Source organism: Rosa rugosa, chromosome 1 (assembly GCF_958449725.1).
Source record: "Rosa rugosa chromosome 1, drRosRugo1.1, whole genome shotgun sequence".
In the NCBI taxonomy this organism is placed as follows: Eukaryota; Viridiplantae; Streptophyta; class Magnoliopsida; order Rosales; family Rosaceae; genus Rosa; species Rosa rugosa.
The window spans coordinates 66324486-66350059 of NC_084820.1; the positions used below are offsets into that span (position 1 = coordinate 66324486).

Below are 25574 nucleotides of genomic sequence, written 5' to 3' on the forward strand. Positions count from 1 at the left end.
TCCGAAACCCGCAGCAGCTGCTCCAGTCCGTCCAAAACCTGCAGCAGCAGCAGCAACCCCACGATCCGACATCATTTGCAGCAGCAGCAGCAGCTCCGTCCATCACGTCACTTGCAGCAGCAACCTCACTATCCCTTTCTACTGCAACAACCCACAAAGTCACTTGCAACTCACTAGCTCAAGCCTTTGAAAAGCTGCTGCATTATCTACTTTTTTAATTAAAGAAAAGCCCATCAGCTCATTTCTAATCCCATCTCCTTTTTTCATTAATATATACATCCCCACTTCTATCATTCCCACTATCTCACCGTGCATGACAGACAAGTTTTTAACCTTCTCAGTTTTTTAATCCTTTTATTTTCTTTAGAGAGCTTAATTAAAGCTTCTGTAAAAAAAATAAAAAATAAAAAAAATAAAAAAAAATTTGCATATGGCTTGTAACTATTGCAAGGAAGTTGGTCATTTCAAGAATCAATGTTCTAAGTTGCAAAGATTTCATTCCAACAATTCTGGTTGGAGTGGAGGGAGCAATACTGGAGGGAGTAGAAGTCAGAGAGGCAAAGTTGCAGTCCAACAAGTACCAGAACCTGATTTCTACAGTGTTGAAGGGCAAGACCTCTCTAAGGATAATGTTTTCTTGACTAAGAAAACTCGAGGTAAAATTGGTATTGTTTTACATGTTTCTGACTTTACTGGTAGTGATACATGGATAATTGATTCTGGTGCGACTGATCATATGACCTACGACAAGTCTTTCTTTGTGTCTATGTCATCTCCTTCTATATCTCATGTCTTTAATGCAAATGGTGCGTCTTTTCCGGTCCTAGGTATTGGGTCTATTCAGGTTACACCGTCCATTGTTTTGCATGATGTCCTTTATGTACCCTCGTTGTCTCATCATCTTTTATCTGTATCTCAACTGAATTCACAGAATAAGTGCTCTGTAACCTTTTATCCAATGTATGTTGTTTTTCAAAATCTGTGCAATCGGGTGATTATTGGCAAGGTTCCCACCAAAACCTTGCCCAGTCGTTCAACCCGTGGTCAGCCTCCGAAACACTATGAGCCTGTTCTAAGTGCTAAAACTAAATACCCTATTGCTAATTATGTGTCGACCCATAGGTTATCTAAACCGTATGTAGCCTTTGTGAATCAATTATCTTCTGTGTCTCTTCCTAGTAAAGTGCAGGAAGCCATGAAGGATGAGAAGTGGATGAAAGTAATGACAGTCGAGATGGATGCTCTTGAGAAGAATCGTACGTGGGAGTTAGTATCATTACCACCCGGGAAGAAGACAGTTGGTTGTAGGTGGGTGTATACAGTGAAACATAATTCAGATGGTTCAGTGGACCGGTACAAGGCAAGATTAGTGGCTAAAGGCTATACTCAGAAGTATGGAGTGGATTACGATGAGACATTTGCACCAGTGGCCAAAATTAACACAATTCGGGTACTTCTTTCGTTAGCTGCTAATCTTGATTGGTCTTTGCAACAATTTGATGTTAAGAATGCATTCTTACATGGTGACCTGCATGAAGAAGTTTATATGAATTTGCCTCCTGGATATGGTACTTCCACTGGAGAACAGGTGGTGTGCAAATTGAAGAAGTCGTTTTATGGCTTGAAGCAGTCTCCCAGAGCTTGGTTTGGCCGATTCACCAAGTTCATGAAGAAAATTGGATACCGACAGAGCAATTCAGATCACACCTTATTCCTTAAACATCGGTGTGGTAAGGTGACTGCCTTGATTATTTATGTTGATGACATGGTTGTGACAGGTGATGATATTGAGGAGATTCAAAGGTTACAAGGTCAGTTATCTTCTGAATTTGAGATGAAAGATTTGGGTAATTTGAAATATTTCTTGGGAATTGAAGTTGCTCGTGGGAAGGATTGTATTGTGTTGAGTCAAAGGAAGTATGTCTTAGACTTGTTGGCAGAAACAGGTATGCTGGATTGTAGACCTGTTGATACTCCTATCGAGCAGAATCATCGGTTAGCAGAGTACTTGGACCAAGTACCTACAAATAAAGGGAGATACCAGAGGTTAGGTGGACGGTTGATTTATTTGTCCCACACTAGACCAGATTTAGCCTATGCAGTTAGTGTGGTGAGTCAGTTTATGCACAATCCCAGTGAGGTCCATATGGATGCTGTATTTCGTATTTTACAGTATTTAAAGTCTGCTCCAGGGAAAGGATTAATCTTTTCAAAACACAATCACTTGGATGTTTTTGGATACACAGATGCAGACTGGCCAGGTAATATTACAGATCGTAGGTCTACTTCGGGATACTTCACATTTGTGGGTGGTAACTTGGTTACTTGGAAGAGCAAGAAACAAAAGGTGGTGGCTCGCTCCAGTGCAGAAGCAGAGTATAGAGGAATAGCCCGAGGACTTTGTGAGATGTTGTGGTTGAGAAATTTGTTGAGAGATTTGGGGTTCAAGCAACAAAAGGCTATGCCGCTTTATTGTAATAATAAGGCTGCAATTGAAATTGCTCACAATCCAGTTCAACATGATCGCACGAAACATGTGGAGGTAGATCGACACTTCATTAAAGAGAAGCTGGATGGACATATCATTTTGTTTCCCTTCGTTCCTACTGAAGAGCAATTGGCAGATATTCTTACAAAGGCTCTATCAAGAAAAGCCTTTTATGACTCACTTGACAAGTTGGGCATCTGTGATCTGTATGCACCAACTTGAGGGGGAGTGTTGGCGTGAGGGAAACATGGAAAAGGAAAAGTGGAAAAGTAAAAGTGACTTACCTGCCTAATTTCCGGATCTGTGTCTATTACCTTCACTATTAGAATAGTATACACCTTGTATATATTTACCTCTTCTGAGTAAGAGCTTGTAAGAGAGAAATATAGGAATTCAATCATCTTCTGTAAAACATCAATACAAATTATTCTCTCAATCTTGTTATCTTTGACTCAATAATCAGGGGACGCTTTTGCATGAGGCACTTCATTGGCTAAACGATGCTGAAATCCTTGCTTTTGATTTCGCACATGAGGAGTTGAGGACATTGCGGCTACCTGATGATGACCAACATGGTATTAGCTTCGGCTCTGTTGGGGTTTTTGAGGGATGCCTGTGTGTATGTGGTCATCTGTGGGAAGCTTCTGGCTCTGTCGGATTCTGGGTCATGAGAGAATATGACGTGCGTGGCTCGTGGACTAAGCACTATAAGTTTCTTTACGATTCAGAGGAGAACCTATACATAGATTCCTTGGTTATGGATGGTATTACAGTTGCCAAGAAATGGAGTGCCGGCCGGACCTGGTTGGTAAAGATTGATCTTAAACAAGAAACGGAAGTAACGGAAGTTGGCATGTATATGACTCGAGGCACCTCTGTTAACATGATTCCATATCAAGAGAGTCTACTTTGGATTAATGATGAGTCCTGAGTGCTGTTGCACTGCTCTCAGCGGCCTCATCTTCATAAAAACACCTTGGAGTCGGCGGAATGAGACGTGAGTCAAGCAGTTTGGATCTCAGTTTTGATTATGTGTGAATGAAATTCATTAATTTGGTTTTCAATTTGAAACCCTCACTGCTTGTCCAGAAACACTTTCATGTGTACGATTTTTGCCTAGAAATGGAAATAATGGAAGGTTTCTGTTTTGTTAAAAAGGATAAAATAGTTCTGTTCAGGTTGTCTTTACTAGCTAACTTCTTATTTTCGAATTGTGCAAATTTTAACCCCAAGACCGTGCTAATTTCTTAGCACTTTATAAATTGGCGGAACTCAAAAATGTAGACTCAAATTTTTTTTATTATTTTTTATTTATGATTTCTAGAGTCCGAAAATGAGAAAATTCACAAAGTATAATCATTTAAAGTGTGAGTAGATGATAAAGTATTTTAACCGTGTGAGTAGATGATAAAAGTGTTTTAACTTTCACATGGAAGTCTGTATCTAATGTTGTTTCACACGGACTTTTGTGGCTATTGTTATTCCATAAACTCTTGTGGGCTCAATCATACTTATTTCACACAGTTTTTTGTACATATTGCCAATTCACACAGATACCTGTGGCTTTATAAAATCTGTGTGAGATGCTTGTTTTGCTAGTATTGTTTTGAGACTTCCATGTTTGGTGAGCAGTGTGATAGAAATCAAGAACTTAGTAACAACGTAACATGCATCTAAGGTTCTTGAACACAAATTCAAGATTACATTTCAAATTATGATTCGTCTGGATAAGTCATTGTATGTTATAATTTTTTTTATTTAATATTTGTTTCCTTTCAAATCAAGCTCATCCTAGCCAAGGAAAGCCTAAACTGCTCGAGCAACTCACTTTATGAACCAGCCTCCTGTGCATCATGTTATTCAGGCTTTGCTGGATGACATACTATAAAATTCGACTTGAAAATTTAGGTTTAGGGAGAACGATAATTTTATTACCAAGGAGCCATATGTGCTACACATCAGACTCGGTCTAAACCCCCATAATTCAAGGGGTATGTATGTATGGAACACAAATTTAACACTAATGGTACAGGTCTATCAACGCCCCAGTGCCTATACAACAACACATACCACGTACAGCTCGCTTAGTAGTAGTTATCTAATTCTCAGCCTCTCCCTGCATTGATTGCAGCTCGCACAAAGTCCTCGCATTGTGTAATGCCACCAGACAGCACATCAGCCAATACACCAATTATGTCGAAAGCCTCCTGCAGATCACTTGCAGAACTCATCTCGTCGAGCCATGACAACAACTCCTTCGAGAACTCTACCATCTCGCTCACATTCAGAAGCCTCTCTTTCATCACTACTTCCCAACCTTCCAAGCCTCCAGAATCATCTTCCCCTTGAGGGACTGTAGTAGAAGAACTAGCTTCTTTTCTGGCTGACGATGTCGCTTTGGCTGGTGCTTTTTTGACCTTGAAGAAACGTTGCAGCTGTTCAATCAGGCCAGTGTAGACGAGCATTGGTCGAACGACATTCAAAAGCTCATCGGCACCCACGATTTCTGCACTAGGACCTGGGCTAGTATTTCCAGACTCTATCCTGACTATAGGTGATGAACTGGATGAGGTGCGGCCTGCTGACCGACCATGAGTATGCTGCATGTATGCATGGTAAATTCCACGCTGCAAGAAGGCACAGCGGTGTTGCAGCCAGGCTTCATGCGATTCTGAGAGAAGTGAGTTCACCATCATAAATTGGACAGTTTCTTCGGATCCCAGAGAAGGTTGTGTTCCAGGAGTGGTAGGTCTATCTAAAGCAGAAGATGTTAAATATGTTGACACAGACTTGGCCATTGCATGACGCTGAGATGAGCTTCCCTGATCAAGAAGGTGGCGAGCCATTTGGATCATGAAAGGAAGGAATCTGGAGTTGCTTTCCCTTCCACCACCTCTGCTGTCTACACTAAATGATGCCCCAGTTGCAAATCGAGCTAGCATCTACAAAACAAAAAGTTTTATAGATATTAGGTCCAGACGTATAATGCAAAATCACATAATAGTAGAAGAATGTGGAAGTTCCTAAAGCATAGCCACAAAGCATTCAATTACACAAAACATCAAATGAATTTCCTCTTGACTAAACCCCAAAATAAAATTGCTCTCCTGCTAGTGAAAGATGATTTACCTTTTAGAGCAAGATTAATCCCAAATATTTTATCATCCAAAACTATGCAGGACAAATTTTTATTTGTGTACTAAAAGTATCCGTTAATCATTTCGTTATCAGAACTTCTCTAAACATAGAAAAAAAAATGAAACACACAAGGGAATAAAAGAGCAATACATGGTAAGGCTAAATTATAAGACAAAAGAAAACAAAGCGAAACAATATACCAGAACAATGTCATAAGTCAACAGCCGAAGACGGCTTCCATCAGCACGTCCAAGAGCGTTGAGGTTGTCCCAGTACTGCTCTACATAGCGACTATACTGTGATGAAGGAACAGATGGACCTCTCACAGGGAACAAGGAATTGCAAAGAGATTCATTGTTTCTGAGAGTCGCTCCGTCCCACTCTTTCTTTGGATTCTTCAGTGCGGCATCAGCTCTCTTGGCTTCCTGATGGCACTGGAAATGAATAATATTGAAATAACTAACAGTTGTATAGACACACTCCCCCCGAGCACTTCCAGGAGTCCCTGCACCTAGATTCACTCGCTTGCTAAAAGAGTAAATACCAAGCAAGTCAGTAGGCCTCAAACTGTAACCCTCTCGGCAAACCATGCATGCCAAGCCATCCTCCTCCTCCTCCTCCACATCTTCCAAACCCTCAAGTAGTGGCCGAGCAACAACAATACGCTCACCACCATCTGATGCTAGCTCTTGTCGCATTCCAAGCCCCTGAATTGATAGAAAATAGAGGAGCTATCAGTTTCATCAGTTTATTTCATTTTCTCAATACAAATTACAATGATAATTCAAATAAGAATGAATGCTTTCTTGATTCTAATAAAAGAACCTTCTAACTAGCTTACACCGTCTTCTTAAAATTTTAAACAATAACTTGCTTCTGAAACTAAATAGTTAAAGTCTACTTTCAGGATACGAATAACAGAGGAAGAATACCCCTATTTTTCAACAGAGAAGCATATGCCGTAACTCCTATCAACATAAAATAAACAGGAAAGAAGAACTAATGACTACTTACTTGAAGCAATTCCTCTCTCTTTCTCAAAGCTCTGCGCCTCATCTCATCCCTTGTGGCGTGTCTCAACCTCAGCACTTTCTCCTCCAAATAACCATCTCCTTTTCCCTCCTTATTTGCAAGTGTGTCCAACAAGTTTTCAGCCCTTGCTCCGATCTCATTTTCCCCAGAGACACCTTCCAAAGCATGAAGCAAAGGTAATATGTCTCCCTCATCAATACACTTTTGAGTAGCCAAATGTCCTGTCGATAAGCCCCTTAGCATAGACAGTATCAGTGGGACAGATGGCAGTTTTAAACCTGCACTTGACTTAAAGCCTGCCTGTCCAGCAACTGAAAAACTATCTCTCAGATGTCTAACTGCAACACCAGTAATACCCCTCTCAAGAATAATGTCTTTCAATCGCTCTCCACAGGAGCTTGTTTTAAGAGACTCGGAAACTCTTACAAAATTCTCCAAGGTGAACCTCTGCTTGGCAGCTTGCTGGGCAATGTTGTCATCTTTCGGGTTCTCTTGATGTGCTTCTTGCAGCCGATCGTATTCTCTCCAGTCTTGCAAAGGAGGGCTGAAGTGTTGGATAAGTGCTTCCATTGCAGCAGGTTCACCATATGTCAAGTAGGGCAAGATTCTGGCAACCATCTCAGTGTTCCTCTGCTGTTTGTTTGATTTTTTAAGGCCTGAAGGATGAGATAATCTTTCCAGAAACATGAGGACTATTTTCTTGGCCTGTTCACCTGTCTCTTCACTGGTGACAGTAAGAGCACTCTGCGTGATACTAATGTTGTCACTTTCATTAGCTTCAAGTGTCAGACTCTCAACAATCAGAAGTATGCCTTCAGCTGGCTCCATGGCATCCACAGAGAAGGCATGTCTCGCAGTTTCAAGAAGTAGACCTAAAGCTCCTAACCTCAGCAAGGCCCGTCTATTATCTCTTATTTTGCAACAGTGCATTAAAAGATTCAGAACAGCTACCAACTGCTCTTGGTTGGACTTGAAGTTCTCCCGCAAACGCTGTCCATTCAAAACAGAGTCAGATATTCATTAATTAGTGAGCAAAAAGAAAGGGATGGACAAGGAAGGCAAAAAAAAAAAAAAAAAAAGCCAGTGAAGCAAACACCAAACCATAACATTAAATGTTCCAAAGGTCGCTACCTCACAGAACACTTGATTCATAAAACAGAAATAAAATGTAAATAAATAAATTCTTCATGAATCAAGATACTATTAGCCAGAAATTTGAAATATGCAACACACCTGGATCATGCTCAATATAATTTCTAAGCCACCATATTCACGAACAGCACCTGCAATGGCAAACTCAACCTCCGGATCTTGTGACTCCTCTCTATCTTCTTCCAATTCTTTAATCATGGGCTCAGTAGCTTCACCATCTAATCCCTGGAATACATATAAATCAACCAGATGTCAAGATAGGACCTAAAGGATATGCAGACAAGTCACACGATATATAAATTGATGCATAATGTCAACTAAAAGGATGTGTGTACATGAACAAACTAGAAACAAAGAATTTAGATATAAGTATATGGATTTCACTGGCGTAAATATGGATAAGTGCCTATCTTTTTGAAGTTACTTAAGGTCATAGATGAATTTAAAACTTGTATAGAAACATAGGATGAGACCAGTTGTAACAAACCTGAAGCCGATATGTCACTGTCATAGGTGGAGAGTCTCTAGCTGACGAAACAGCATTAGGAGATAATAATGTAGAGTTAGCCATTGCATTTGAAGATTGATTGGACTTTTTCCAGACTTGCTCGTACACTAGAGCTACGGTCAGATCGAGGGAGATAATGTTCCCAGCAACTAACAATTCCATCCCATAGTCATCTTCAATAAGTCCCAACAGATCCAACTGATGACAAATTTTATTCTTCACATCACGCATCAATGGACCAATCTCAGAACTAGAGTAAGGATTCTTTGTCATAGATCCCCTGATGAATTCTTCTTGTGTATGTGCCTTGTTTAGAACCAGCAGATACACCGGCTCTGGCTTTGATGGGCAGATCAGATTGCAGAGCTGCTCCAGGATAAACTGCACATATAATGGAAATTAGTTCTGTCACATCGGTTGGCATTGACAAAGCAGACTGATCCCCATGCTCACAAATTAAAGAACACCAACAACATAATTGTGAAAAAGCACATGCACAATAAGAAGAGTATATAGACTTGTAGAAACTATGCAGACACCCCAAGTATTGACATTCTCTATATACAAGACAAAAACTTTACTTCACAAATCACGTTGAAATAATAAGGTAAGACTACATAGATTAATTACTTCAATAAACTGGTCTAAAAGCATTATTTTGGCCCACTACAAAACACATTTCTAATGGTTTCAGTTTTTCAATTTGGTTAAAACATAAGAAAAAGTATATATAGGAGAAATGAGGAGGAAGATGAGATATCAGATATATGAGGCAGAAACAAAGAAAAAGGGGTGGACAATACGAAAAGTGGAAGAAGAAAAAATATATATTTGTTTTTAGTTTTTAGATTTTTACTATAAATCGGTCTACATATGATCTCCACCATTCAAATCTATCATCTCCCTCCTACCTACACTGTCATCCTCCTCCTTCCATCTTTAATTAAAACTAAAACCCAAAACCAATCATAAAAATTAACAAATTGGGCCTCTTAAAAAACCATAAAAAATTCATAACGTCACGTTTGTCATCCATACCAGACAAGTTCGTCCTTTACTCTCCTCCCCATGGTTTTGCAAACCAAAAATACATGCCCGAATGAACTGCCGCTTGTTTTCACTGCTTTCAAGCAGAAGGCTATCTAAAAGATCTTTTAGAAGACGATTGCAATCACTAATTAACTTTGTCTTCTGCACCACCAAGCCACGAATAACAATAAGCGCCTCAAGAATTTCTGAGAGCAGATTGTCTCGCATGAATCTGTCATCAAGACGTATTAAGTATGATAATAAGAATGGTATCAGTTATGCACTAAACAAAAAAAAGTTAAGAAGGCAGTCATACCTGGATCTAATATTTGGCACCTCCAAGAATTTACCAAGCATCTCTATAAGCTTGTGAAGGATGAAACCTTGTGAGATGTCAATATGCAGGCTCCTTTCCAGAGACTCAACGTTGCCGACTTCTTGAGTGATTAGCTTACAAATTGTACGCAAACATCCACGCACAGTCAAGAACAGGCGAGCATCTTCTGACTCTATCATCTTGAACAGCGACTCAAAATATTCGGCAGCACTTTCACCAGCAGTAAGAGTTGCCGGTAGCAAAGACACTAGTAAGTTCAATAACCGAAATCGCCTAGATGTACTTTGGGCACACAGCAGACTGATCAACATGCACATCTCGGACCTTATTGATTGAGAACAAGCACTAAGAACAAGTTCAGTGACCCACGAGCCCAGCTCAAATGCTGGTAAGTCATTCTTTGTTGTCTTGCTAGCACGCCTCTTCCACCTGAGTGCATATTTCAGAGCCAGGAAATCTTGCCTTTGAGGTCGAGGCCTCTGGCTACCACCTTTTACAGCCTGGGACACTTTGTACTGCCTTCTAACAAAATCAAGATATGACGCTCCCTTCTCCCACTCTGAATAACTTAACAATTGAATATCCTGAGTCTTTTGAGATGCATCCCAGTTTTTATCCAATGATTCTGAAGTGGGCTTACTCCCACCACCAAGTCCACCCATAGATCCAGAAATATTAGAATTACTTTCATCCTTGATCTGCGAACCAGTAGTAGCTTTTCCTGTGCTAGGCTCTTTATCTGGTAGATCGGGTTTTGGAGGAGTACATGCCTGAGATATAATCCTCAGACAAGGAAGAATAATGTGCTCAGAAATTGCAGGATGCTTAGCTCCCAATTTGATGGAAGAAAATAACAGCTGAAAAACGACACGCAACCTTGATTCCCAAAATTCATCACCAAGAGAACATACTTCTGACAGCAATGACAACTCTTCACGGGTGGCCAGAGCAATGTCCATAGAGCGATGATGTTCAAGGCAGTACATCACCTTTTTCTGTATTAAGCTGTTCAACTCAGTCACTGCATTCGTATCACTCTCAGAAAATGCACAAAGAACTGCTCTAGCTTGGACACGAGCCGTTTTAGGACCTTGATGAATATTGTTTTCAAACAGTTCAGTTAAGATGCCAGCACCAACAAGTTGTCTCTTGGAATTTGCATGCTTTGACAGAACCTGTAATATCTCAAGACACTGTGTCACAAATGTAATAGCACAGCCATAACAATTATTCGGAGACCTAGAAACCACAAATCTTGAGGAACCCACACCATTATCAGAGTGTTTCTGGTGCAAATAATTCATCAAAACCCGACGTAACCCTTGCAGTGTTTGAACACTTTTGCTGACAGAATCAAAAGCTGCTTTGCACTTCTCCCCATATAAGACACCAAGAAGAGCTATTTTACGATTAATCTTACATGCAGGCCCAGGTAAGGAAACCATCATTTGCTGCACAGAATCCTTCTGTTGTGAGTCTATTTCATTCTCACCAACACTTGATACAATCTTAAGGAGAGGCTTCTTGAACCCTAAAAGTTGCTGATACCTCCTATGAGCATTCTCTGATTCAGTTTCTATAGCAGCCAACCCTCTCTTCATATCTTCGTCATTCTCCATATCATCAAAAGCAAAACTTGGCTTTGCCATGAAGTTGAACTCAAATCGACCATATTTGCTGTACCCACACTCATTGCATAAAAAGGAATCCAGATTTTCATAATTGATGTTCCGGCATTGCCGGCATTGATATGCATTCTCATGGCAATTGCCACATATTCCATGCTTATCGGTCACAGGTCGACTGCAACGTGGGCATTGCAATGGTTCAAGAGACAAAGCCTGAAGATTTTCATAGAAGGAATCCAGCTCAATCATGAAGTTGCAGGCTGTTATTGGAATGGGAAAGTCCACCTTCAATTCAGTTTGATTGAAAGCAAGATGACAACTCTTGGCACGCTTCCACAGAGACCAATTATTTTTCAATTCTGACAAGTCAGCCACAGGCCTATTATTGTAATACAGATTCAAAACTTTCACTGATTTAGACTTCCTCGCATCATGGACATTCATGGTCACTGTCTGGATGGTGTAACTTCCGGTGCATTTCACTATGATGCGGTTGTCAGTGAATTTTGTTTCAGATTTCAGACTTTCTAGCTTCATCCTGCTGTATGGAACTTCTGGAGAGCTGCAGGCAACGCAAGGCTCACTCTCAAGATAGTAACCATCAAATTCAACTAATCCACTTAGAGTATTGTAAATGCGGGAATTTGGATGATTAGCTACAAGCTCATTTTGTGAATGAAGTGTCTCAAAGATGCATCTAATGACATCAGGGGTTAAGCATCGATCCACAAGTTCACTGCTGTTTTGCTTTGAGCTGATATCTGGCACTTTACCCAGAAACCATGTGACAAGTTCGGTATACTCAACAATATTTTGACCATACATCGGCAGAAATTTGACTTTCTGCAAGAGAGCCATCAACATAGCTTCCTTGAATGACTGTTTCGCATGATGCCAGACACCATATAGAACACACTTGGCCTCTACACGTACAGAGCTAGAATTCCATTCCAGCAAAAAGCAATCAATGAATTGCTTCAAGACATCTCCATCCTTGTCACTAAAAATATCTATCACCGACTCCATATCCACATAGGACTTCTCAACACTAGATTCTGCTCCTTCTTCACTTTTCTTCTTCTTCTTTGGATCCTGAGATTGTGTCACTGATTTGTTTGAATTAAGACCTGAATCCACAGCTTCACTTTTCTGTGATGAATGACCCATATCCTTTCCAGTGTAAAATGACAGATTTAACAGCTTCAAGATCTGAATAACGGACTCTTCTCCAAGATAGAACACTCCATTAATCAAGAACGGTAAAAAATCAGAATGCCTCAAACAGTACCTCTGCCAGTTCCGAGGCCGTGCTGCAGCTACTTCAGCCATAGTAGAAAGGCACTTGACAATCTTTACACTTCTTTCATATGACAAAGGATTTTGAAACCCACCAGATTTGTTTACATGTTTGAAAAGTTTTTTCATCTCATTTGAGAACTGCCAAGAGTCTCGAACACTATAATAGTGAGTTTTGCTTCCACAGAGATGAAGGAAAAGCCTCCTAGCATATCTCCTTACAAATGTTGTGTGAGGATTGTTGATGTAACTGCAGAGAACATCTTGATATCCATCTAGCTTCAGATCCTTTCCGGAAGTAACTTTTGAAACCTTCTCTTTGTCCCCAGTCTTGTCTTGCTTTTCTGGTCTGACCAAGGTATATACCAGCCGGAAGGTATTTTCCAACAGCAACCTATGGTAGTCCATAAAAATATCTGCCCGATGGGCTTTTGCATATGAGTCTGAAAAGAAAGGAGAAAAATTACCGGCAGCTAGATCTCTTCGAACTGTTAACAAAGCTCCACAGCCAGAACCAGGTCCTGCATTTTCATAACTTGCAGAAGGAGACTTGAAAACATGCACTAACTGCTGCAGTATGTCCATTAAGTAATTGACAACAGACTGTTGCCTAAGAGAACTGCAAGCACGGACCAGCTGAGACGCAAAGTCATTTTTCTCTTGATCATCCAAGGAAGATGAAGCAGCAGTTGAAGTGGAGGGCGAAATTTGGATGACACTTTTATCATGCACATCTGTTGTCCCACTGGGTTTTGGCATGGAACTATCACTGCCAGGCTGGTGCCAGTTTCTTAGCATCAAAGTGAAGAACATGAATATAAGAATTGCAACTTCCCCAAAAGAAGAGCGGGATTTGCCAGCAAATGGTTGGTTGAGATTGAGCTCATCCAGAAACCATCTAATTAATTTCTCTAAATCTAAGCTCTCAGGCTTTGAAATGTCTATAAAAGGTCCACCAACAGCAGATGACAATCTGTAGAAAAGCTGCATAACAGGAATTGCCCGTACCCCAGAGGTTGAATGCATCCATCCTTTTAATTGTTCAAGAAGTTCAGACAGGATTAGGGAATTCAAAGCTCGTTTTGAAGCAGAAATTGATACTGGGTCATTCACTGAAGCAGAAAACTCCCCAGACTCACTGGGTTCAAGGACATGAATTGATGTAGTAGAACTCTGGGTCCTGGAATCTGCAGTAATTGGCAACATTGTTGAATCACTGGCATCATCTGGTGTGAAGTGGAACTCATTGCCATCTCCCCCTAATGATTCCACTTCAATGGGTATTGCTGTCATAGGATGATCTCTAGAGTGTGGTGGAGGAAGACGGTCGGCATCCAGTACTTCATAACATGCCTCACACAGATCAAAATCAGGACAAACAGTACAATGCCATCGCCGTCTAAGTATAGGAACAGTGGTGCAACCATCACAACAATATTGAACAGAAGAAGTGATGGAATCTTCTTCAATCATGACTTGGGCGTTTCCACCAGTCGTATCAGCATGCACAGGAGCGGAAACTGCAATTTCTGCAGCATCATCTGTTGCCAACATTGTTTGCTTTGGAAATGGAACCTGAAGTAACCTTGAAGATATAGCTAAGCTGAAAAGGAAAGGGCATGACATGTGAAGATCTGGACAAATAAAAGGAAAACCAAAATAAAATCAAGTTAATGTGAATACTAATGATTACCTGGTTGATGTCTGGACAGCCTCATTGGGTGAAAAGAGAAGCTTTTTGAATAATGAAACAGCAGGCCCAACAGAGTGCACCCCCATATCCTTTCCATGTAAAGCCAAGCATTCAGCATAACAATAAATGAGTTCCACAGAAGATATGACAATGTTGTTCATTGTTTGTGTGTCAAGCTGCTCTAAGTCCAAAATTCCCCACAAAACTTGAATGAGCCCATCCACAACTTCAGAACCTACACAAGAGATGGAAACAGAGCTTCTTCAATTTCAGATGAATGAAAAATGCAGAACGAGTGCAACAACCGAGGACAAGCACAATGGTAAAGAGAAAAAATAAGTACACGATCTTCAGAAAATTAGTGACAATTGAAAAGTTGCATTCCCTTTTCACCAAATTTGTGATACAAGAATAACAAATGCTTGCTTAAACTCATAATACTACTTAAAGGAGTATTCCCATTGTCTCCAGTCAAATAATAACATAAGCCCATGTATGCTGGTGTACGATACCAACAAATTACAATCACGAAATTCCCAGAAACAACTTCTCAAAACCCAGTAAGATAAGGAAAAAATAAAATATTATAACATGTAAGATTATGAAAATGCCATTAGCACTTTCTGTTCAGATTCTGTCTCCAAATTTATACGTTTAAACAATGGCAAAATCGAGTGCTAGAAGTTAGATAGGAGTGGCAATAACTCTAGCTAGAATAAACAGTGCAGTTAATTGAAGTTTGGAATGTCAGAAAAACAGAACAACACATCATATACATTGGACGAGAAAAGAAAAGGATGAAAGTAAATCTAACATCTACATGATTTAAGCACAAAGAGAATCTACATAAGAACAATGTGAAATGCACTTGATAAAACCGAATGGTATCATAAACATCCTCACTTCTTTCTCTAATTCAAAAACGCACATGAGACTAAATCCTCTACAAATAACTACGATGAGAAAAAATAGTGTATATAAACTGGACAACCACAAGCTCTAACTAGGTTGCAAGCACAATCAATAAACTGTACCAACAAATTTACATATAAATGACATGAACAATCTACAATTAGCCACCACCAATTGCACAAATCTAGGGCACAGGTAAAACACATTATAAATTGATAAGATGAACATTCGGCAAGAACAAGCAACTTCGCGGTACCAAAGATCAGCAAGGGGAATTTTGTCACCGATAAGCATTGCTGAGATTTTTTTATTTTTTTTTTTTTTTATTATTTTTTTTTTTTTGCAGCACTAGGTTGTGGTAAGAAGATATGGTTCGTAACTTTACACGTAAGGAACATATACTACATTCACGACAAGAGAATGAACTCTTAAACAATAATGGTGCTTCAGAGAATGTAAAAACTACCATTTATCTCTAAGAAAGTAGCCAGGTTAGAGCGACGGTGCAGTGCAATCTTAGATACTGCACGCATCTGGGCTGTGAACTCTTCAACTATCCAAGTTCCTGCAGTACCACCGACCCCAAGCCTGGAAGAGAGTACAGACGTCGATTTCACCACCCCAGAAAGCCGCATGCTATCCTTGACCTACAGGAAAAAAAAATGTCAGTTAATGATTAACAACAATTATGTTCATTCAGTTTTGTGCAAATAAGGATGCTCATGCACAGAAGCATAATTTCGAATGAATCATATGCATTGCCATTGGAAAATTACATTGCAGTATATGTCTTTTTTGGGGTAAACAGCCTGCAAGACACGACAAGCAGCTGCCTGCAACAAGGGCTCTCGATCACTTTCAAATATGTTTTCTAATAATTGCTTGCATCTTAGTTTGCTCAACTCTAGATTAACTTCTTCAACTCTTGAGCAACCTTGAGACCGACACAACGAATAAATCCTGGACAGAAGCTTAAGGCCATCTGCTATAACCTGCTCCTGTATAGGAGCAGACTGCATCGACCGGCGTTTTTTCCCAGATCCTGCAAGCAAGGAATTACAACCAAGCACACGTGCTTCCATATCCAGTACAGCATCCATTTTTTCTTTCCAACCAAATTCATCTTTAGCTCTACCATACACTTCAAGACAATCAATTCTAGGTAGAGCTGATCCATTGAAGGATGGTCCAACACAGATTGTGAACTCTTCATCAGCAAGGAGTGACTCAGCAACTGTAAATGGAATATCATACCAAGACCGCATACCTTCATCTAATTTAATCACCCTATGGAATATAGTAATATCAGAAGGTATATGACTTGCTGATGTATTACCAACATGCACACGAAAACCAACCATGATGATATCGGGGTTTGAGTTGAAGACAGATATCTGAGGAAGAAAACAATGATGTTAAAACCTTAACATTTGAACTAAAGATAAAAGCAAGTTATATAGACTTGGATGCTATTTGCAACAATCACTAATACAAAAACTACAGATAAAAATCTTGACAGCACAAAAATAGAGACAACACCAGAGGAAACAAAACTTTACGTGACTAGTAGTCATGCTACTAATTAGACTAATTCTCAATAATGCAATCAAACCTCTCAAATAAAGAAATAAATGAAGAGGAGATGGATATAAGAGCAGAGAGACAAGAAGTCCATCTGAGCAAAGTCCACAATAAACGCTTTACAAGCAACACAAACAACCCCATGAGAAATTGACAGTCATGAGCTTATTACTTAGATGAAGCATTGACACCATACAATTGCCATTGCTTAAAACAAAGCCTCTAATGAATTACTGCATTAGCTCCTCATGATGGTGAGGTAATGAAAATTCATCAAAATGTGACTCTTATACATGCTTTGAAAGATGATAATTTAATTTTCTGTAATTGCAAATTAATAGCCAACTATACAGTATATATTATCAAGCCTCAGTCAACCACTCGACCCTAACCTATAAAAAAGACGAGATAAAACCCAGAAACTACACCCTGAAGCATGGCATGCACATAAAATGACTAGATACTATCAAAAATTTACCTTAAAGCCTGCCGGGCTAGGACTCTCTAGAAAGCCATCCTCAGATGCCAAGCTCTGTTTAGCTCCTTCAGAATCACCATTTCTGATAGCATCACCACCCAGTTTCACATCTGCTGTTATGCACAATGTTTTCTCAAAAAAATCAAGGGGGAATTCAGGGTTAACACCAGCATAAGCCTTACTGCTGAGGATACCGGAACCCAATTTTTTTACTTTCTCTGCTGTTGCACTAGCACCAGCATCAACTCCCACTGGAACATGCGAGTAGATTTGAAGGCTACCATCATCATGTAAGACAAGACAATGAATCTTATCTTTAGATAATGGCTTATATGCAGTTACTCCCACTAAAGGTGAAGTCGAGCCCACTGCATGTCGCAGGTTCTGTGCAAATAAATCATCTGCTCCCATTGATACAGCAATTGCAGAGTTTAATTTGATGGTAGAGAAGCAAACAAAGAGCCCACTGCCAGCCAGCAATTCCTTCCAACGATGAAGTCCAGCAGGCCGCAGTTTACCATCTTGGTCCTCATATATAGTGGATACTTCACACAAAGAAGTCGCATCCGGGCTTAGCCGTCCCACCAAAGTAGTCCCATCCTGATAGGATAGGAAAAGTAACTTGTACGCCGATGAAAAGTACAAAGATGAGCCCTTCGCATCTATCTCTCTATCCTGTATCTGGATTACTTCCTTCAAAGGTGTAGCCCCGACATTACCTTCCACTGACAACTCTAGCCTCAACAACCTTCCATGTTCGGAAAGAACAATTAGAAATGTCCTTCCATGAGATGCCACAAGAAGGGTTGCATCCACAATCATATCATCTGATAGCGTAAAGTAGTGTATGGGACTGATGTTATCCTGAGATAGATCATATATTTTGACAAACCTGTTGGTAACTACCATTAATTGAACCTGGGAACCTGGAACCCAGTCTACCCTTCTGATATATGCACCTTGCAGTGCCAACTCAATGGCAAGACGATCAGTCACTTCACCACGAGGATTCAAGGTGAGAACCTGGCAATCTTCATAACCTGCTACTGCAAGATAATTCTCCACCACTGGATTGAAAGTAAGACGCACAATTTCAAAGCGGACAACATTCTTAGATAGGGGTTTGACATTGGTCTTGTCTGCAGTCACAGGTGCAATGGTGGCTTGTCCAATCAACTGCCCAACATCAAATATTGCAACTTTATCACCTTCTCCGACAGCAAGTCGCCCTCGAATACTGACACTAAGCAAGGATTTGACAAGAGATCCACTAGCTAAATGTGATTTAAGTTCCTTGGCATTTGAATAGTCTGCTTTTATCTTCAGGTCTAAGGACCCACTTTTGTATGCCTTCTTCAATTGCAAGAGATCAACACCAAAAGAAAGCACCTTGTCTTTGCCAAGAATGATTTTGTTATCTTTTGACAAGATGGAGTCCCTTTTACTAGTTATATAAGGGAACAATGAGGAGCAAAGCTCAAGCACCTTACCTTCCACATCAAGTTCTTCAAGCAATGGTCTGATTCCATCTTGAAGCTCTTTTGGGATAGAAAGTCTGAGAGAGTTATCAATATCTGTACCAGTATCCTCATCAAGATCTGAATCACTTTCTGGTAGCTGCTCTCCATCTTCCGCGAAGGGTAAAAAGGACTGAAAATTACTAGCACTGCGGACTGGGCCACTACTAACACCAGTGAATTTTCGTGGTTTTAAGCATTGACAGTTGCTTCCTCTAACACCCCCAGCTCCGCAATCACAAAAGAAACGACTGGAGCGAGAATAAACAACACGATGACCACGATGACAAACTTTTGCACACACAGAGCAACAGCCTTTTGAGACAGTCAGATCACATGTATAACAGAAGTACCAGTGCTGCTCCATGAAATTGCTACCACTAGAAGTAAATGTGCAAACTTTAGAAGCAAGGGCCCTATCGCTGTTGGTATCCTCTTCATCATCCTTATCCAGGCTAGCCACCTCACCATCAGAAGTTCCATCATCCTCATCCTCATCTAAAGAAGTTGCATCACATTCAAGAGCCATTGACCTGCCTTCCTGATTAGTAGAAAGAACCAATGTCTCGGAGTTCTTCCTTGATCCTACTTGCCTTGAAGCTGTAGGTCCCACACCATGGGTATTGCCAGACAGAGACTTCCCAAATGACCTTTCCGGGGTATTCCTACCAGACCCACAATCACTTAACACACTTTCCAAAAACCCAAAAAGAAACTTCAGGCCTGGTAGCAAAGAATCATTGCCCGCCAGCTTCTCCATCAGCATTATAGTTCTTTTTAAAAGCAATTTCAGAGAAGTATCCCCCTTGGATAGTTGAACAACAAAATGGAAAAATGATTTGGCAACATGAATATCAAACTGCAAAAAGGCAGGATCGAGGGAAACGAGCACAGCTTCAAAAATATGACTCTGGAGTTCCACTGATTGCAATTCAGAAGGTGAGGATACAAGGGATAAAATAAAGTTCATGGTCGACTCCCTGAGAGAGAGAGGACTTCCTTTTGCACCATTAACTCCATCCAAAGCTTCCATAACGGAACCTAAAAGCCTCTTCTCTAACCATTTGGACAGTTGAAGCAAGTCCATGCTGAGAAATTTGTTTTGCATCTTCTGTTTAAGATCAGGGCACAGGTCTCCACTCAGTAGATCAACAAAAAAGCCAAGAACCTTTACGTTGACTGTTTCCGAGTAACAATTATGTAGTGAGTCAATAAAAACCAGCAGGTCACCACGTTGCAAACTGAAAAGCTCCTTCACCTGATCTGAAACGCCATCCATACCAAGATAAAATTTAAAGATATCAACCTTGGTGGGGTCTTTCCTTAAGCTATCCATCGTATCAATAGCCTTGGTGATTATGCACTCATGGATACTGCTGTCACTTACACCTTTGGAATTGATATCCCGTAAAAACCGCTCCAGGTGCTCCAATAGAATCAAATTGGAATATTCTGGCCCTACCAAGCCCGCACTCAAGCTGTCATACATAGTTTCACATTTCCCATGAACACTTTCGAAGATCCTGTCAAACTTGATTGTCACTACCGAATCAAGAATTTGACGAAGTACATCACTCTCCAAGCAGACATTTCCCACAGTATCTTTTACTTTAAGCAGACCAACCAGGATGGAAATGATCTGCCTTATATTAAGGATGCAAGAAAGAAGGATTCCACTAGGAGTTTGAAGATTAAGAGGGAAACCATGCAACATACATTCCCATGTGGTCCTACACAAAATTCCTGAAGCTCGTTTATCAATAATAGCATCAAATTTCACCAAGAGATCAAGAACAGACTCCAGGCGAAAAGAACACGTTCCAGTCTTTTCAAGCTCATCCTGAAGGCATATGTCAAATCCAGAATGTTTAAAAAGCAATAGCGGTGAAAACCCATTAGCATCATTCTGGCTATTACTAAAGGTAGCAATGAAAGCTTTCTGATAAACTTGTAGATATTTATTCAACAAAGATGAAATCATCTTGAACAACGATGAAAGTTGACCAGCAGCCACTAAGGAGGCAACCATCCCTTCAGCAACAGTGATATACTCGTTGTCCTTGGACATGTTCGGCATCCAGTTTGTCCCAACTCCTGGGACTGTATTCTTCACACCATACCTACAGATGCCAACATCAAGCAAGCCTCCCGCCAAAGACAACCATATTGCATTTCTCAAAAAACCCCAGCCTAACTCCTCAATGTGCCCGGGTATGTGTTCAGCATCCAAGTGTTGAAGCAGATGAACTATAACTTCAGAAAAGTTAGAAGCATGACTGCCTAGCATTGAATGGCTGAAGAAAAAGAAATTTTCCATGTCAGAAATGTCAAGAGTCTGTGGATCACTCCAAAAAGGAAGCTGATTGTGCTTTGAAGTACCCATGGTTGGAAAATCCCAACAAAGTACAAAAATATATCTTTCGACAATAAGATCCTCCACCACTGCAGCCTTCTTATCTTTCCAGAACCCAATAATGGATGACATGGTTGAACAGATGTCATCCCAACTCAAGCATAAGCTGTCAATATTCAGACCATCTATAGACAGCGAAGCAGGAAGGGCCGATATATCAATCAATTGGTGAATCAAGGGACTGATATCAGGCTCTTCTTCAAACCAAGCACTCATTACATTCTTGCATACAACTGAAACCCAGGATGACAAATGATCATTCATGCCAAGCTGTGAACTTGAGTGTGGAGCTTCCCTCAACTTGGACCGTAGATGTACAAGTAAAGACGAAGGAAATGTCTGTGGATAGAATATCATATGACGAAGCACTACAATCAACCTTGAAACCAGTAAAGCCCAGCAAGACAAATGTGCACCGTTCAGACCCAAAGGTGGAGTACCAATTGCTCTGAGAGTGGAAAAAATTAAGTCTGCATGCGATGCTTTCTCCTCTTCAGACGATAAGTGAAATGCCATAAGAAGAATCTCAATATGAAAAACAGATGGAAGGGCCTCAAGCAGTTCTTTAAAGGTAGAACATTTCAAAGAGATGGCTTTTGTCTTCTCAATAATATAATCCACAAAGGCCCGGAAAATTTGGTCTCTCAACCGGCTACCAGCCAAACCCACCCTACAGAAAAGGATGTGAGCTAGTAAGGTAAGGGTCCGACTATTATAAGCAAAAATATCATTCTCAACATTCAAAATTCTTCCAACCAAGTACTCTTCCAATGAATCAGATAAAGCATGACGTGTGATAAGGTCCTGCAACAAGTCAAAGCAAAGTTCATGGACCTGGCCAATTTTTCTCTCTTCTTGTGAAATGGAATAGCACTCCGGGCTCCTCTCCTCAGAGCATCCCTGACCTTGGAGTAAATACAGAAAAATATCTATATGGCTGTTGCTAAGCTTCGTGCAGCTATCATCAAAAAAAGACGGGTACCATTCAGGAGAGAAGATGCACACTTTAAGAAAACTAAGCAACTCTGTAGCAGCTTCCATGGGCATATTACTCTGGCTGGAGCTAGAATTAGCAACAACAGGTGGCTGATCATATCCATCTGTAGAACCCCGGCCACTCTCAGAGAAAAGATCTCCAAAAAGGGCTTCATCTTCATGGCAAACGACATTTTCCACTTCAGAGCTGCTAGTAGTTTTTGCACAACTAGAATATGTCCTCTCCACTTTTGGCCTTAGTTTCACTCCCTCAGAATGAAGGAAAAATAAAAGATGCAGCAGATTGTCCATCCACTGATTTGAGGAAGGGAAGATTATCTTCACAAGTTGTTCAAATGTGTATCTCTGAAGTAAAGAAACCTTCTCAGAATGAACCAAGCATGAAGGGGAATCAAGAAAACAGATGTTACTGCCGATAAGTTCTGTCTCAAACTCCTTCCAATTGACAGCCCGATTAGTCTGTCTCTTGAGGTCATGAATGAGCATCAATATGTATATAACAATCCGCGGAAAATAAGCTAGTGGGGGCTTCAAGTTAGCAGCAGAATTGTTGTATCTCCATAGAGAAGAATCTAAGTTGTCCAGTATTGAAGCTATCACGCAGACTTGGATGTTCAAAAATACACTGCTGTTGCAGAAAGTAACCCGGACAAGTTCAATGAAGTCTTCCAATAGCAACAGACTGAGGCTCTCAAAACTACCCTCGACTGGAACATGGCTGTTTACAAACTCAAATCCAGGTCTAAACAACCCGGGTAGTGCATCAGCAAGAGAGCCAACTGCTTGCACCAAAGAGGCGTCATATTCAATATACGGGATGTCCTTTGCAAGACTTCCAAGTAGCTTTAAAATCCTCAAAGTGATGGACAGTCTCTTGCAGAGGCTTGTCCCAGACAACTTCTCATCAAACACATCTGGGAGTACAATAAGTTGTTTGCAGAGCAAAATCAAACGTTGAATACACCCAACATGAGCAACTGCCCAATGCTGGGATAAAAAAACCAACTTGTTCGGATCCTGGTGGAAAGTAGGCCCACCAAATCCAGTGGTCTGCCTATCAGACTGTATGCATTCAGAAGCTAAAGACATAAAAAGGTGATCCACCGGTTTCTCTGCCCTTGAGCAATTGACACCTGCTCATAAACATAAAAGTATTCATAAGTACCAAGAAATGCAGCACTATAAGACCAAGTCTTACAAGATCGAAAAAAAAAAAAATACCTTGAGGGCCACACTTAATATGATTATCAAACTCAGTACCACTAGAACTGCCAGTAACAGATATTGACAAGTCTGCAAGGCTATCTAAAGGGAAAGGCTTCCGTGCCTCGGGTGCTTTATCCATTCCATCAACCAATGATATCTCCAAAAGTTGCACCATATTATTCTGCAAAACCAAATAAACACAATAAATAAGTATACCCACTATTAACCCCTCCCCAAACGTGTACCGATATCAGCAGAACATTAAGTAAAAAAAGGTTGATTGCCATGTCCTCCACCACAAGTGATATCTATGATACATAAGGGACAGTAATTCTGCCTAACTGAAAAAAAAAAAAAAAAAAATGTCTGGAGAAAGTAGAATCGCAATGGGTTTTATGGTATACTTGCAATAACTGAAAAGACTAGTTCTTGATCACATATGACATCATGTAAACGATGCAAGGAAAAATGTCATACCAAACAACCATAACATGACATATATTATAAGTAAACACTAAACAGAACTTGGATCCTGTTGAGCAGCAGAAGAAATGCACATACTTCTACTTCATAGCAACAAAGCTGCTATATTTTGCTAGTATGTTTTCTCGACTTAGACAAACATTCTATATCTTGGTTTAAATCTCTGTTTCTTCAACAAAATTTTTACTGCTTCCTTAGGAAAATACATAACAAACATCTGAAATCACTTGCCGATTCCAGAATGCACATTATAACAGTAAGATGGTAGTGACATCGCTCACACCATCCATAAACGACATATACAACTTAACACAACGATACTAACACGTTCAATCACCACAATAGAAGCTGATGTGAAACTAAGCAAAAGTAAAGTCCAAACTAAACAGGTCATTCCAACATAGCTTGTGAACAATAAAGGAAAACAAAAGAAAAGAGAACCTGAATACTCATGTCTTCGCTGCCGAAATCTGATCTTTCCAGATAACATACAGCAAACTCCAGAGACATTTGCACAGTGGCCACAATTATTGCTTCCGCTTGCTCCACTATGTATGCAAATCCAAAAGAAAACCAAAAAAGTCAGTACATTTATAACCAAAACAGTAAGAGTTCTACAAGCGTTAAAAACAGAGAGAAAATCAGATACGAATTTCTACTTCAAATTCCACACCATCTACTTCTACATCTCTCTCTTCTCAACACGAAAGCATAATCCTCCCGAATCAGAACCATTTCAAGCACGAAAATTCAAACGCAAACCGATGAAGCAGAAAACGAAGGCAAAAGTTACCTGAGAGAGATCGAGAGGCGGAGACAACGGCGTAGGCGAGGGAATATACAGCTTGAATTTGCGAATCCGTCCATGATTGGAGCCCTAGCTTACCGTCTGCGTCGGCCTCGACGCCGCGTTTTAGAATCAGGAGAAGGTTCTGGAGCCCCGGCCTGATGGAGTCGGAGTCGGAGCGCAACCGAAGCAAGAGATCAGTGGCGGCGATGGGCTTGGAGTCGGAGTAGAGAGAGTCGGCGAGCTTCGCCAAGGCCTCGGCCATGACAGAAGCGAGACGATCGGGTGTGAAAGTGAATAGAGGGAATGAAAGTTTCAGTACATGAAAGGGAGAAGAGAGACTCGGAGAGTCTTCAGTGAGGTGGAAATGAGAGAGAGAGAGAGAGAGAGAAATAAAAAGGTTTAAAGGCGGTGTGAGGGAACAAATGACAAGGTTTCGTGGTGCTTTAAAATGCTTACTGGTTTTTCTTTAAGATGGGGGGGGGGGGGGGGGGGGGCTTTGCTTTTTTACCAAGCAAAAGTGGATTCTTTTGCTTTTGGTTACTTTAACTAGAAAGATTGTTCCCGTGGTTATGGGTTTTCTCTCGGGGGAGTTCCGGCACCGGCCGGCGAGATGGTTCGGCCGTCGGAAATGGCTTTCTCTCTTGAGTAATGCGTTGGTTGACGGTTTGAATTTGGGCTTGGGCTCTCAGCTCGGCTATCTTGTCATGTGTTGTGTTGTGTTGTTTTTGTGAATTAGGGATGTAATTTAAGACATGTTCGATTAGGTTGCTTTCAGGTTTGATTAAGATATTTTAAAAGATAATAATGTTCACTTGACTGATCAAGAAAATTATGCTCAACTATCATTAAAAAAATATATTTTTAAGTTGAGTGTTTTGCTTTCCACCAATAATAATT

The 25574-nt window shown here is 40.5% G+C and overlaps 1 protein-coding gene across 1 annotated transcript; it reads right to left on the minus strand.

Annotated features, from left to right (window-relative positions):
• Positions 1-4397: 4397 nt before the first annotated feature.
• On the minus strand, positions 4398-25093 carry LOC133726247 (auxin transport protein BIG). The gene is made up of 14 exons (XM_062153758.1): positions 24681-25093; positions 24329-24435; positions 23420-23585; positions 17273-23331; positions 15990-16607; positions 15680-15860; positions 14302-14536; positions 9664-14211; positions 9357-9579; positions 8298-8699; positions 7892-8035; positions 6641-7648; positions 5827-6333; positions 4398-5430 (listed from the first exon to the last, which is right to left on the minus strand). The coding sequence occupies exons 1-14, from the start codon at positions 24937-24939 to the stop codon at positions 4594-4596; spliced, it is 15294 nt and encodes a 5097-aa protein (XP_062009742.1). The 5' UTR covers positions 24940-25093; the 3' UTR covers positions 4398-4593.
• Between the last annotated feature and the right edge of the window lie 481 nt (positions 25094-25574).

What these genes read in the sequence shown, in the direction of transcription:
- LOC133726247 (XM_062153758.1), bottom strand. Translation starts at nt 24,939, where the DNA reads ATGGCCGAGGCCTTGGCGAAGCTCGCCGACTCTCTCTACTCCGACTCC. An exon ending in CGCCTCTCGATCTCTCTCAG is followed by an intron (nt 24,436 to 24,680) that starts GTAACTTTTGCC and finishes TTGCATACATAG; the next exon opens with TGGAGCAAGCGGAAGCAATA. An exon ending in GTGCCAAATATTAGATCCAG is followed by an intron (nt 9,580 to 9,663) that starts GTATGACTGCCT and finishes TCTTGATGACAG; the next exon opens with ATTCATGCGAGACAATCTGC.